This window comes from Babylonia areolata, chromosome 19 (assembly GCF_041734735.1).
Source record: "Babylonia areolata isolate BAREFJ2019XMU chromosome 19, ASM4173473v1, whole genome shotgun sequence".
In the NCBI taxonomy this organism is placed as follows: Eukaryota; Metazoa; Mollusca; class Gastropoda; order Neogastropoda; family Buccinidae; genus Babylonia; species Babylonia areolata.
The window spans coordinates 34,065,030-34,079,248 of NC_134894.1; the positions used below are offsets into that span (position 1 = coordinate 34,065,030).

Below are 14,219 nucleotides of genomic sequence, written 5' to 3' on the forward strand. Positions count from 1 at the left end.
TCTTGTCCTCCTGTCAACTCCCACCAACCGTGGAACTTCTTTTTCAATCTCTGTTTTAATAGTGTTTAGCATTAATACTGTTATATATATATATATATATATATATATATATATATTGTAATGGCTTATTAATGATCAAATCTTTTGTCTATTACTTATCATAATAATCAATCATTTTCATTCAATAATAATTCACAAAAAAACCCTTCATCCCATTCTTTAATTTGCAGATTGCTTTACAAATTATTTGTTTTAACTGTCTAAATTGTAGTTCTTTCCTTTCAGCATCTTTAAATCCTTAACACATTCTTCCAGCTCTAAGAATTGGAAATTAAAAAAGTAGCAGTTCTTAAAACACACACATGCATATCTACGCGCGCGCACACACACACACACACACACACACACACACACACACATGCACGCATGCACATTCACACAATTTTCTCAGATACCTTTTGACATGTACAATGGGTTTTCTGTAATTTTGGGGGAAATTTAATGATCTCTTTTTGAATTAATTGTAATAGTAATACTGCTCTGACACCAACCATTTCACAGCAGATGGCTCAGGCTGTGGTGTTTTAACATGATTCATGACTGGACCATGTGATGACCTAAATCATACACAACAATTTGAAGATTTCACAATTATTCAAAATCAGCAGTTATTATCCACACTAGCGACCACAATACCTTACTTGACTTAATAACCAGAATACCAGGGGCCATGCATTATTACCAGTACCACAATTATCCAACAAAATAATTCGGACTGTTGGTATTGTGAATTCACATGGTGGATTATCAGTGTAAAACTGCAACATCAATATATACGTGACAATTATTTGATTGATTGCTCACAGAACATTAAATGACTGACAGGATTGTTGACTGGATGACTGATTGACCAACTGATAGGTTGACTGAGCTATATCAAGGTCATTGATACTACAGGTACCATATTTCACCATAATGAACAATATACAGTGTTTCATGAAAAAGATAATTAATAATATTAATAATATTCCTCAATAATCAAATTCTAGCCATGATAGTCTGGAAAGCAGTTGTCTCCTTTGCTGTTCTGGTGGTCATAGCTGGACACAACTGACTACACACACACATGCACGCACACACGCACACTATTTGTGTGTGTGTGGGGGGGGGGGGGGGGTACATAAGGTGTTTCATGATTACATTTGTTTGAATACTTCTTCATTGCAGCAAGTTAGAAAGCTGATACATGTACACGAACAACTCCCTTGTCACATGTTTAAGATCATGACCTGTGATGTATGGCTACAAGCACAAACACCTGCACTTAACAGCATTGTATTTATTGATTTAATTAATCAATCAGGCATCTACTTTGTTGTCTTACGCATTGTCAGACACAGTGTTCTAAAGTCAGTCATCCCTGAGTCCTCGCCATCAGTTGCAACAAGTGTGTGCTATCATAATCATGAATCGCCAGCATGATTTACTGATTAACATATGTCTCTTCTGCATGTGTTATATATTTATTTACCTGAGGATGAAACTATGACAAGAATAATACACCAAGGAACACAGTTATCAAAGGATATGAGTATAGCAAAGCAAACAATGACAAAGCAGAACTGGAAGAAAGTAAGAAAGACAGAATAAAAAAGATCAAACAGAAGAGAGATACAAAGAACGAGAAGTAGAAGAATGGCAGACATATCATACTTTAAATTAGTTGTCTAGAAGTTAATGTTAGTAAGTTTGTTTCATTAAGTTTGCTGTTTTCCCCTTGAGTCAAAATTATACAGTTATTTTGTTGTGATCTTCTTTATGGTCATATTGCATATATATACATATTATATATTATATATATTATTATAATAATATATATATATATATATATATATATATATATATATATATATATATATGTAAAATACAATTCTACATCTAATAATATGATTGTTATTAATATCGTATTAATGATATTGTCATCACATTTCTGCACTAGTTAGTTCCATGTTTCTGCACCATGTTAGTTCCTAAAATGATCTGGACAGTTTCACTCTATTTATGTGATTTACATCTTTGTTGCAACTGTAACTCCCGTCTTCCTTTTAATTTACCATGATATTTAAAATATACTGTACAAAGTTTATCATTATCATCATTATCATACAATGGAACACCATGTTACTGTTAATGTCAATTTAAATAATTTGTATTCTTCAAAACATGATCATATTACCTCATTCCCAACAAATGTGCACCATAATCTCTATCTATGTATATAAAATATAGCTGATGTGGCACAGCATGGAATCTAAACAACAGCATACACACATACAATTCTAGATTCTAAACACCCAACACCATGTTAGGTATGTACACACAATGATAAACTCATACCTAACCTCATTGCTATACTGGCATTTTGATGGACATCTGCAGAGTTTGGACCAGAAAAAAAATAATAAAAAAAATTAAAAAATAACAACTAATCCTGATGTAACCAGTCCAAAAATTTGGATAAACATGTGTTTTAGTTCAGTTTTTGTGAACTTTTGCCATCTGTTAAAAAGAAAAATCATAACTGCACATGGAATTTTTTAACATTGGAAACTTACACCTAAACAGCAGACAAAGCATCTATCTGAGGCCAGAAGTGTTCTTTCAAGGTCAGTGCCTTTGTACGTTTTTCTGTTTAATCCAGGTTATCAAAGTTACAAGGACACCTAACGTTCTGGATTATGACGGTCGCCTGGTGACTTTGTGAATGTCCTGTTGTGAAAGCCGAGTGTCCTGAACAAAGTAAATTTGAGTTTAGAATAGTATAGTGAGTAGTTTGGAAAGTTATCTTTTAAGACTATATAGAATAACAAGAACAAAGTTCACCAATCATCAGAAAGTAAACAATATCATGATCCATGCAATTCATAATAAATAATTATTGTTCCTGAGTTTGCGAATAGATAGCATAAACCATGGCACAGCCATAAAATAAAATTACAGTTGGTGGCTGTGCATTTATCAATGAATGTATGTTCAATTTAGTAATTTATATTATTATATCAGATCCACAGTTTTATTAATTGACACTATACAAGGCATTATTTCAATTATTATAAAAGTTGGTGGAAATGCATAATATAGAGTGTGTTGTAGAACTTGCTATGCATGACGATGACAGGGTGATGTATGTTTGGAAATTTTACAATATTTTTTTTTCATATTTCATTCTTGTTGTGGTTATTCATCACAAAATTATTTTTTGTTATTATCATTCTGATACCACTGGTATCATTTCTTATTATGTTATTATCGAAGTAATTATTTACTGATGTTCTAAATTAATTATTTATCATGATAGGTCAGAAGAACTTCTCACGCAGCTGAGTGTATAGGGGATTGATTAACTTGACTGGAAGTTGTTTATCTCCATAAGTGTATGATAAAAACAGTATTCTGTTGTGCAGAAAATTCATTCTTTTATACAGTTATTAAGCAAACCATGGAAAGTTTGCTTTAAAGGGTCTTAGTAGAGTCTTTTTGGTAATCTTAATCAAATTACTTTGATCAAAAAGGACATAACTTTGACTCCATTATATATATATATATATATATATATATTGTGTGTGTGTGTGTGTGTGTGTGTGTGTGTGTGTGTTATGACCTATATGTTCAAAGTAAGATTGTCACTGTTTGTGTGGCAATGTGAAGACGTCATCATAATGTGTGTGATAATTTGCGGGAATTTTCACTTTATAAAAGTTACATTGCTGTTACATCTACTACAATATTAATTCAATAGTTGTAACTTATTCTATAACATCAGTTATACTTATAGTGGAAATACTTTTGTGATTGGTCATGCTGATTTTATCAGTAATGATATAAGGTAACCCTAACCACTGGAAAACCATGGATTTGTAAAGAGTACATGTTTTAAGATTCTGTGTGTGTGTGTGTGTGTGTGTGTGTGTGTGTGTGTGTGTGTGTGTGTACAATTGTTATGCTGTGTGAATGTGTTACCCTTGATCTGAATCACTATTCTTATCAGCTGTGTTATGACTGTTTCAGGGGTACATAGTTTGTTTTTTGTTTTTTCCTTTTTCTGTTTTTCCTCTTCTGATTTTCCTGTAATGTTAATAACAAGTTTAAAATGATGTGCACCAGTTTTGTTTTATTTAGAATGAATGAATCTATTGTAAATTCCATTGATGCTATACTTTTATTTTCATTTTGTGAAAAAGACAAAATGTTAACAGGAACTAGGCTGTGAAATCACTCCACACCCCATCCAACCAGAACTCACATCCTGCTTCCATGGGAATCTTATATATATATATATATAAAACATACACCTTCATGAATTATAATCCTACACTCAGTCACATTCATTTCACCACTTATACATGTAAAGGAGTGGTTACAATGATGTTGGAGAAAAAGAAAAAGAAAAAACAACTACCAAACGTCATCAAACGTGGCCCAGGCTACCAAATTAAAAAAACAAATCAACATGAAAACAAAGTCAATAATTTCGAGTCCAGCATGGTTGTAAACATGACTTTACCATCCAACAATCAATAACGTGTGTCACGTAGGTCAAAGCGCTTGACATCCCAGTAGCAGAGGCTTATCTTTCCATAAGACTGTGTGGCGTGATCGTGAAGCTAAATCAGTTTGTGCAAAAATATATATTATATACACAACCATTGTCGAAGCACCTCAACGCGAAATTCCGATTCCTTGCAGTTCGAAAAAGCATTAAAATACAAACAATAAAAGCCTTACCTGCATAGCCGTTCGTCTCCATTTTGGCAAAGACACAACTGGTCGAAGATTCCGAAAGAACAAGAGTTCAGCTAGACGTGTAAGCGGACACACGACTGGAAGAAGTTTAGTTTATCTGGTCCTAGCCTATCTGTTTGTGTGAGGGAGAAGACACTTTTGACGTCGGCTTTCGAAGGTCACCGTTCGCTTTCCCACAATGCAGTTTTGCTGCAGCGCTTTCCCCTTGCCTGCTACTGAATATGCATAAGTTGCTAAATTTAACGGCAGGAAATACCTCGCGCTCGTGCTCGCTGTGCTAACCGAATTCCATGGGAAGCACCATTTCGATACAGAATTCTTTTCTGCTCTCTCTCTCTCTCTCTCTATCTCTCTCTCTCTCCCACCCTCTCTCTCTCTTTCTTTCATTTCATCTTATTCATTGATTGATCATTATCTTGACATATGTTAATTTTCTTTTTCTTTTTTTTGTACTGACTCTTTCTCTCTCTATCTGTCCCCTAATTATATCTCGCACCTCTTATTCTCCTCTATTTAGTGTTGCCCACGGTAAATGTCAAATTACCATTCATGTATCCATGACTAAAATATGCATGCTGTAGTGACATAATGATTCCCCCTTTGTTTATGTTACTGTTTCCCCTTCAAGTTCGAGGGCTGCATGAAAAAAAAAAAAGCATTATCTTGCTTATGTATTACCCGCAGAAAATAAAATTTATTCAAAATTATTCTCTCTCTCCCTCTCTCTCAATAGCCCTTGAAAGCAAACTGAAGAGTAACGGGTTTTTTGTTTGTTTGTTTTTTGTTTTGTTTTTTGTTGTTGTTGTTTTTTACACGGAGAGGGGAAGCTATTTAGTTTCCTAATTCAAGGGATAATTGATTGGGAGGGAAACTGGAGACTGAGAGGCCGGCCGAGAGAAGGAGCCGCGGAGAGAGAGAGTGTTTGTCGAGAGAGTGTGTATCAGTGTTTGTGTGTGTGTGTGTGTGTGTGTGTCAGTGCCAGTGTGTGTGTGGGTGTGTGTGCCAGTGTGTGTGTGTGTGTGTGTGTGTGCGCGCGAGTGTGTGTTTGTGTGTGTGTGTGTGTGTGCCAGTGTGTGTGTGTGTGTGTGTGTGTGTATGTGTGTGTCATTGTCACTGATCGAGTGTGTGTCGTGCGCGCCGTGTGCGGCATCAGCACCCGCGCGCGTATTCAGCCTCCTCACCCCCCATACACTCTCTTTAATTTTACTTAACTTCCTTAGTCACGGTTCCGTTAAGCGATACAAGTGTGTGTGTCACGGGGTGTGTGTGTGTGTGTGTGTGTCAGTGTGTGTGTGTGTATGTTCTGTGTGGTGTGTGTGTGCGCGCGCGCGTATGCGTGTGCGTGTCAGTATTAGTTAGCACAGTGCGGCAGAGGTACGTGTGTATGCGCATAACTGCGAGAAACATACACTGACGTCAGCTACCCTAAGACTGACAAGAATAAAGTGGCGCACTAAATCTTGGCCGATTTGGAACGAGTTTGGCTGCGATCGTCCATGAGTGTCCAACACTGATCCTGTATGGCTACACGAGCTTGTAAGATGAATCCGCGACTGCAGCGGATCTGCAGCAGCACTTAAGTGCAGAGTTTTGTAGTCCGGACGTCAGTTTGCGTAATCGACAAGATGAAGCGTGCCCGCCGTGTATGGTGAAACTCTGACAAGACGATGCTTCACAAGCAATACAGACAGTTTCTTACTGATGGTGAAGGAGGAGGACTCAGTCGAAGATGAGGATGATTACGATGATGACGATGCTGATATAGATCGAGGACCATAAAATTTTTAGGTCTGGGACTCCGCCGGCAGTGACTGATTAACATAGTGTGTTCAGACTGGCGCATGTGGGTGTGTGGGGCGTTAATTAGGCCCACACAGATGGTCCCACTGTTTTGTGCATCATGGGCGTGGGGCGAGGGACTGAAAACGGATGATTGTGTCACTGCGGAATGTCAAGTGTGTGGAAAGGGGGGAGTGGGGTGTGTGGCCGGTGTCCGTGTGTGAGTGCGTCGGTGCGTGTATAATTATGTTTGTGTGCGTGCGTGCGTGCGCGCGTGTGTGTGTGCGCGCGCGTGTGTCAGTGTGTGTGTGTGTGTGTGAGAGAGAGAGAGAGAGAGAGAGAGAGTGTGTGTGTGTGTGTGTGTGTGTGCACGCGTACGCTTCCACGAATCCACACGGTGTGTGTTTGTGCGTCAGTGCGTGCGCGCGCACGCTTGTGTGTGTGTGTAGTATCAGTGTGTGTGTGTGTCTCTGTGTGTGTGTGTGTGTGTGTGTGTGTGTGTGTGTGTGTGTGTGAGAGTGTGGGAGAGTGTGTGTGAACGTGCGCTCGCACGTACAGGTTCAGTACTTTAGAGTGGAATTACCACACGCAAGTGCTCTTGTAATCGTATTAGCGTTATGTTAACATATTCCGTCATGCTAGCGTTAAGGTGCCCAAAATAATGCGTTTCTCATTCAACCGTATCTGTATGGGAAGAATTGGAGGTATAAAAAATAAAATAAAAACAATTAAAAAAAAAAAAAAAACCTCACCGTCCCCGCCCAACACAAAGGAGGAGCCGCAATGCCATTCTTGTTTTGGTTCACACTTTGAGAAGTGAAGTTATTTGGTGCAACAAGCCCCGGTGAGGGGTGAGGGGGCGGGGGGGGGGGGGGGAGATACTGACCACTACGCTGCCAACCGAGATCCGATTCACATACCTGTTTTCAAACTGATTTTCTTGACTTATCTCTATCAATCGCTACGGACAAAATAGTTAAAGGTGAAAAGCCCCACAGCTTTTGACGGTCACAGAGGCAGTGAATTCAATCATCCACTGCACCTATACATGGCTCGGCAAAGGAAGGTGGGGCCCAGTTCACGCCTTCCACCGTTTTAACATCTTCCAGTCGAAGTCAAGTACCCCATTCACACCTGGGTGGAGTGAGGACAACCCGTGTTAACTGAAGTGCCTGTCCCAAGCAAACAACACAGTTATACGCTGACACGGGACCTCAAACCCTAATCGCTTGTGAACACTTTAGGTGATAACATTATGAAGCCCAACACCTATAACCGATCAGTTGCCGCGGGGCCTCGTGTGTGTGCGGACAAATTATCGCTCTTAATCTGTGTGGGGAGAGTGTGCAGGCCCGCTTTCGTCGGATTTTCGTCGGGGTTCACTGGTTATTTTTACTGATACTGATACTCTCCGCGAGACCGCGTGCACATGTGCGTATCCATTTCGTTTTATTTCCAAGTCACCGAAATGCTAATTTCGTCGTGGAAATCGCTGTTCTGACGAAAGGATTTTGAACATTTTCGGTGACAATTTTTCATGTTTACAAGATATATTTGGTTTTTATAATTACACATTACCTGATTTATTCTTCTGTTTACTTTGAGCGTGTTTCTTGTCATATATACCTATCTGCCATTTCGTAATCGAACTGATCCAATTATAAGCCCTGCCGAAAAAGTTTTCCGAACAAAAGCAGTGCAAACACACACAAGCCAGTTAAGGCTGCCGGTGTCGTCATTTGACCTATTTCTCGCTCTGTGAGCGACGAAACGTCAACCACGAAAGCGGGCTGCGCACCCTCCCTATCGTTCATCAATCAAATTCCGGCAATTTGGGGAAAATACCATGCACCAGGTTCTGTCGTCAAACTAGTGTACCAAAAGGTACACTTCAGTATACATGGGTACTCAAGAGCCACTTTGGGAAAAAATGTGCCCGAAACACACAAAGAAAAAGATACACGTGTCACTGTAATATACCTCAGAGTGCATCATTAATTGTGTGTGTGTGAGAGAGAGAGAGAGAGAGAGAGAGAGAGAATAATGCCCTGTTGTATCTTTTTATTTTGTATCAAAATACACCATAAGTGTCAATGGGAAATACCTACGCATGCACTGTGGAAAAAAAGGCCAACAAAACTTCACAATGTGCGTTCTACACACGTGTGTGTCAATCGGTCGGTCGGTCGGTCGGTCTCTCTCTCTCTCTCTCTCTCTCTCTCCTCTCTCATTTTGGGATACTCACGAACTGTTCGCTTGTCACGTAAAGAAGGACTGCCGTCTGGACTGACACTGGCCTGCATGGACATACACGCACACACACACACACATGCGCGCGCGCGCGCACACACACACACACACATGCACACACGTGCGCACAAACACGCATTGTACACAAATCACAGTCATCAAAAGCAGGCACTGAAAAAAAAAAAAAGGATTTGAAAAGAGAAGAAACAAAGCAGAACATACACGCACGCACGCACGCACTCACCCACCCACCGTGGGAAACCTTTGACACTGATAAAAGACATGTCTGTTAATTCCAAAATTCAAATTAAATCACACGAAGGTCTCAACAGTGAAGTAACTGTAAGGAATGGTGTAGACCAGGGTTAACACTAAGCTCAGCTTTATTCAATAATTGTAAAATATATGGAAAACAGCGATTGTCTTAAATTTCATGTTTAACCCTGCAGTAAACCATGTTTACTATATGCTGACGATCTGGTTATTCCATCGTTAATAAGAACTGGATTACTACAGATATTACATAACATGAACACATACTGCCCTAGTTGGGGATTAATAATCAATAGAGAAAAATGAAAGTTGTAATGCTTACAAAATCTGACTAAAAAATACTAACATGTTTTTTTGTTTGTTTTACGGGGACGATATAATACAAACAACAAAAGAATATATATGAGTTATGTTCAACAAAAGTGGAAGTCTATTAAGAGCACAAGAACACTTAACTATACAAGCAAAGCGCTGCATACTTTATGAAGAAAACTAAGAAATTAATGTTTGTTAAAGGATACTCCAAATCATAGGCCTTGATCACATATGTAAAAACCATTTCACATTCAGTCAGTGTTCAGACACTAAAGCATGTTATATCTCAAAGCTAGAAAATGAATATATACTATACACTGGAAAGTTAAAAAGAAAAATAATCAAACTTAAATTCAACACCACATTTGTGACAGATTACAAAACGGACACCTGACAAAAACACAGACAACATTTAACAAAACAGGATAAGAGCATAATAACATGAAAATGTATAAAGGTAGATATCTAAATATTCCACAAGAAGACAGACTGTTGTCAAGTATAAGAAGACGAAATCCATCGGCTTGACAAGATAGGACAACAATTTTTTGTTAAAAAGATATTTCAAATTTGCTTGATTAACAAGGTAATTTTCCCAGTCAGTTCATGCCAAAAGATGAATTATATATACAAACAAGATTGAACAAAAAAAAGCTTATGAATGCTGTTCCAATTTTATTACGTTAATTAATTATTTGCTCATTTATTTGTGTCTTTGTAACCTTAAGGTTTCAGGACAACAAAATCTATTTTGTTCTATTTTCACAGACAGACAGACGGACGGACGGGCGGACAGACACACACACACACTTACTTACTAACCAACTCTCTCTCTCTCTCTCTCTCGTTCTTGAAATGTGTTTTGTTTGCATCTGTTATGATAGGGACTGCTGGCCAAAGTTACCTCTCGCGTTCTTTCCCTTACTCACCATGTGCCCGGAGAGAGGCCGTCGGGGCGTGCCGCCCATCACCCCTCTCGTCCGCGAGTCCGAGTTGGAGCGCTCACGGAACTTGCTCATCAACGACGGGTCGCCGCCGCCGCCGGCACCCACTACTCCTCCTACAACGGCGGACTTGTGTCGGGCACGTTCTCCGGTCCCTTCTCCTCCTCCCCCACCCCCTCCTCCTCCTATAGCCGTCGTCCCAAGCAGCTGCCCTTCCAAAATCTGACCCATGGGGCTCATGGTCAGGTCCGACATGACGACCCCGGCTCCCCGGATGCCGCTGGCGGTGTTGTTGCTGAAGCCGGGGACGTACTGGATGTTGTGCTGCTGGTGGTGGTAGTGGCGGTGGTAGTGCGGCGACGCCGGCTCGTCCTCCATGGCGGCCAGACCCCCATCCCTGCTGCCTTCTCCGTCCCCCCTTCCTCCTCCTCCTCCTGCTCCGGTGGTGCCCCCGACGGCGGCTTCCCGCGGGAGGTGTTTCTTCCCGGGCTTCTTCATCCCGGACACGTCCGACTTGGAGCGGGGCCGGAAAGTGTCCAAGAAGCTCTTCATCTTGGACGTGGCCGAGGAGGGGGTGGAGGGGTGGGGGGTGAGGAGGGAGGATGAGCCGCTCTTGCCCGAGGGGGTGGGGGTGGCGTAGTTTGGCTCGCCTTGCTTGCTGCTGGTGGTGGTGGTGGTGTTGTTGTTGCCGCTGTTGCTGCGCTGCTGGCGGCTTTTGCTGCCTCCGACGCCGAAGAACTTGAAGTTGTAGGAGCCTGAGGAGCCGGAGCGTGGTCGTCCGAGGTCACCTGTTGGTGTATCCGGGATTGGTGGAGTCCGTGAGGGTGGTGGCGGTGCCGTCCTTTTGTTGCTGTTGTTGCTGCTGTTGTGGTAGTAGTTGTTGCTGTCGATGTTCTGCCGACTCCAGCAGGGGCATGGCCAAGGCGCTCACGTCCTGTTTCCAGACATAGTTCAGTTTCAGTTTCAAGGAGGCTACAAAGAGTGCAGACTGATCCATACACGCTACACGACACCGCAGTTATTGTTGTTTGTTGTTGTTTTTCTTTTTTTCTTTTTTTGTATTAAAACACACACACACACACACACACACACACACACACACAAATAAAGAAATTAAATCAATGAAAAAAAATCGAGACATAACGATGGAAGAAAGGAAAAGGTCTGGTATAGTGTGGTGGTGTTCTGTGTCTGAATCATGAATACCACTAATCAATGCACACACGTATAGATGTGAGCAGGTGTATATCGATCTATCATTCACAAAATCAACCACTCGAATTAAACAATCAACCAACCAACCAATCCAGAATCCCCAAATAAAAGAATGAAACGAAATAAAAGAAAACCAAATGAAACAAAACCACGGCAATTGTTTATTAGTATGCAAGTATAATCAAAACAGATCAGGAAAGAAAGCAAGTACACAAGCAAGAAAAAAAACTACAAAAACAACAACAACAACAACAACAACAACAACAACACACACACACACACACACACACACACACACACGCCCGCACACACACATGGAGAAACACACACACACACACACACACACGCGCGCGCGCACACACACACACACACACACACACACACACACACACACCACACGCACACAAGAAACAAAAATGTGAAGAAAGAGGAAAAAGAGATCACTTAACACTTACGATTCATAAAGAAACAAACAAACAAAGCGACCAAGAAACACAGACAAAGGACTAAATCACACAAGAAAATGGATTTGAAACAATCAAACCAATTTAAAGCGTAGACGAATAAATCACCGTCGCCACAGCACATCAATCACCGTCCACATCATCAAAATCTTCAAGATCAATCAAGACCAGCAAAATTATTTTTAATCCTCCAAAAACGTATCCTCCAAAAATCCTCCACCGACTGCAGTCTGAGCAAACCTTTTTCCGCTGCCAAGACGTGTGCGCATACGATGTGTGTTGGCACACATGCACGTGTAAACATGATGTGCGAGCACACACACACACCTTACTCACACACATGCGCGCGCGCACGCGCGCTAGCTCTCACTCGCTTTACACACCTTACAGACTTAATACTTAAAACTGCAACCCATCTGTCACCTTTTCTTTGATTGTTGTGTCTATGCGCGCACGCGCGCGCGTGTATTTATGTGCGCGAGCGTGTGTGTGTGTGTGTGTGTGTGTGTGTGTGTGTGTGCGTGCGTGCGTGTGTATGATGGTGTTCGCGTGTGTGTGTGCGTGTCTGTTGTAGGCAAGTGTGTGTGTGTGTGTGTGTGTGTGGAATGGCGGTCTGGCACTGGATCTCGCGGCGCCTGCGGCAAACATGCAACGCGCGCGCTGTGAAGAGTTTATGAACTGAAACGTATGTGTGTACGTGATGAAAGAGAAATACTGGGTGTAAGTGTAAGTGTGTGATTAATTATGGTGTGTGTGTGTGTGTGTGTGTGTGTGTGTGTGTGTGTGTGCTCGCTCTCTCTCTGTGATTCCTTCCATCTCCTGTCACCGTGGCCGGGCAGCTTCATGAAGTAAGGGGAGGAGGAGGAGGAGTTGAGGATAAGAAGAAGAGGAAGAAGAAATGAGGAGGAAGAGGAGAACGGGTGGAAGAAGAAGAAGAAGAAAAATGATGCAGAGATGCAGGCCCCAAACGTCTGTCCTCTGTGGCTGTCACCTTGGCAGCCAGGTTCCTCGAGCTCAAGGTCATACCGGGAACGTGTTCAAACTATCCGCGTCATTATGATCGGCGAAGTTTCTGTTCTAATTTCATTGCGTCGAAGCGCATCGGAATAATCGGCGAAATGTGTAACATCGCATGAAGTGTATGTGTGTGTGTGTGCGCGCGCGTGTGTGTGTGTGTTTTGCGCGTGCGTACGTGCGTGCGTGTGAGTGAAAGAAAGCCAGGAACCGTGAAATTTAGACAACGTATCCCATCGATTCCTTCACATGCACGACTGACTGAAAACAAACATTGGGGTGAAGGTGGACAGATGAGGAGGAGACGGCGCGGAGATAGGAGGGGGGGGGGGGGGGAGAAGCATGTATACATCTAGAAGACCAGAGTTTCCCCGTTCCACGCTACCTCAAAACGACACGAGTAAAAATCTAGGAACTAGTCTTTGTGAAGAAACGACCAACTGATACCAGTTTCACAGTGCTCGCTTGTACAAACATATACCAGCACGTGCGCACGCACAGACAACTGAACGTACAAGTTGATGCAGTCTGGCCTAGAATCCAGCCCACCCACACGGCGGCATACCACTGATACCAAGGCTGTAACGAATGACCACAAACAAAACAAAACGAAACAGGCATAATGCATCACAGCATCTAACAAACATCAGACTGGCCAATATGACTCACTCGACGCACAGACAGACAGACAAAGATGTCACCATACTATCAGTAAACATTCACCATTTTCACAATTAGTTAAAGAGATTATGATAATACCGTTTCTCTTAACTTAAAAGCTCTGTGTAAATACAATGCGAGATTACGTTTGACACCATCATCAGATGAAGCCATCAATAAACATAATTTAAACAAACATGGACGTTCATAATATTTCTTTGGAATAAATCTTACGCCAAATCCATGTAACACAGGACACATCAAAACAAAATGCACTTCATTTTCATTTGACTGCTTGCACAAAGGACACAACTTCTCTGTGTGATCAACAATCTTATAACGATATCTATGCATATAAATTTCAGAAATGCCAAATCTAAATCTTCTTAATAAAACTCGTACATATCTTTCCATCTTAAACAAAAGATAATTCTTTACTAAATGTGTAGAAGTACGAGATCTGTAGAGTCAGAATCTATCACTTGACTGAATATGATTTTCC

At 41.2% G+C, this 14,219-nt stretch overlaps 2 protein-coding genes across 3 annotated transcripts in view; both read right to left on the bottom strand.

Annotated features, from left to right (window-relative positions):
- Nucleotides 1-11,034, bottom strand: part of LOC143293651 (5'-AMP-activated protein kinase subunit gamma-1-like) — an 87,921-nt gene extending 76,887 nt beyond the window's left edge. For both annotated transcript variants that reach the window (XM_076604778.1, XM_076604777.1), the window contains exons 1-2: nt 10,350-11,034; nt 8,828-8,879 (exon numbers count right to left, since the gene is read on the bottom strand). In XM_076604778.1, coding sequence (XP_076460893.1) covers nt 8,828-8,879; nt 10,350-10,916 — 619 coding nt within the window. In that variant the 5' untranslated portion in view covers nt 10,917-11,034. The remainder of the gene's footprint in view (nt 1-8,827; nt 8,880-10,349) is intronic.
- Nucleotides 11,004-14,219, bottom strand: part of LOC143294150 (uncharacterized) — a 129,645-nt gene continuing 126,429 nt past the window's right edge. The window contains exon 2 of the mRNA XM_076605582.1: nt 11,004-11,298. Coding sequence (XP_076461697.1) covers nt 11,149-11,298 — 150 coding nt within the window. The 3' untranslated portion in view covers nt 11,004-11,148. The remainder of the gene's footprint in view (nt 11,299-14,219) is intronic.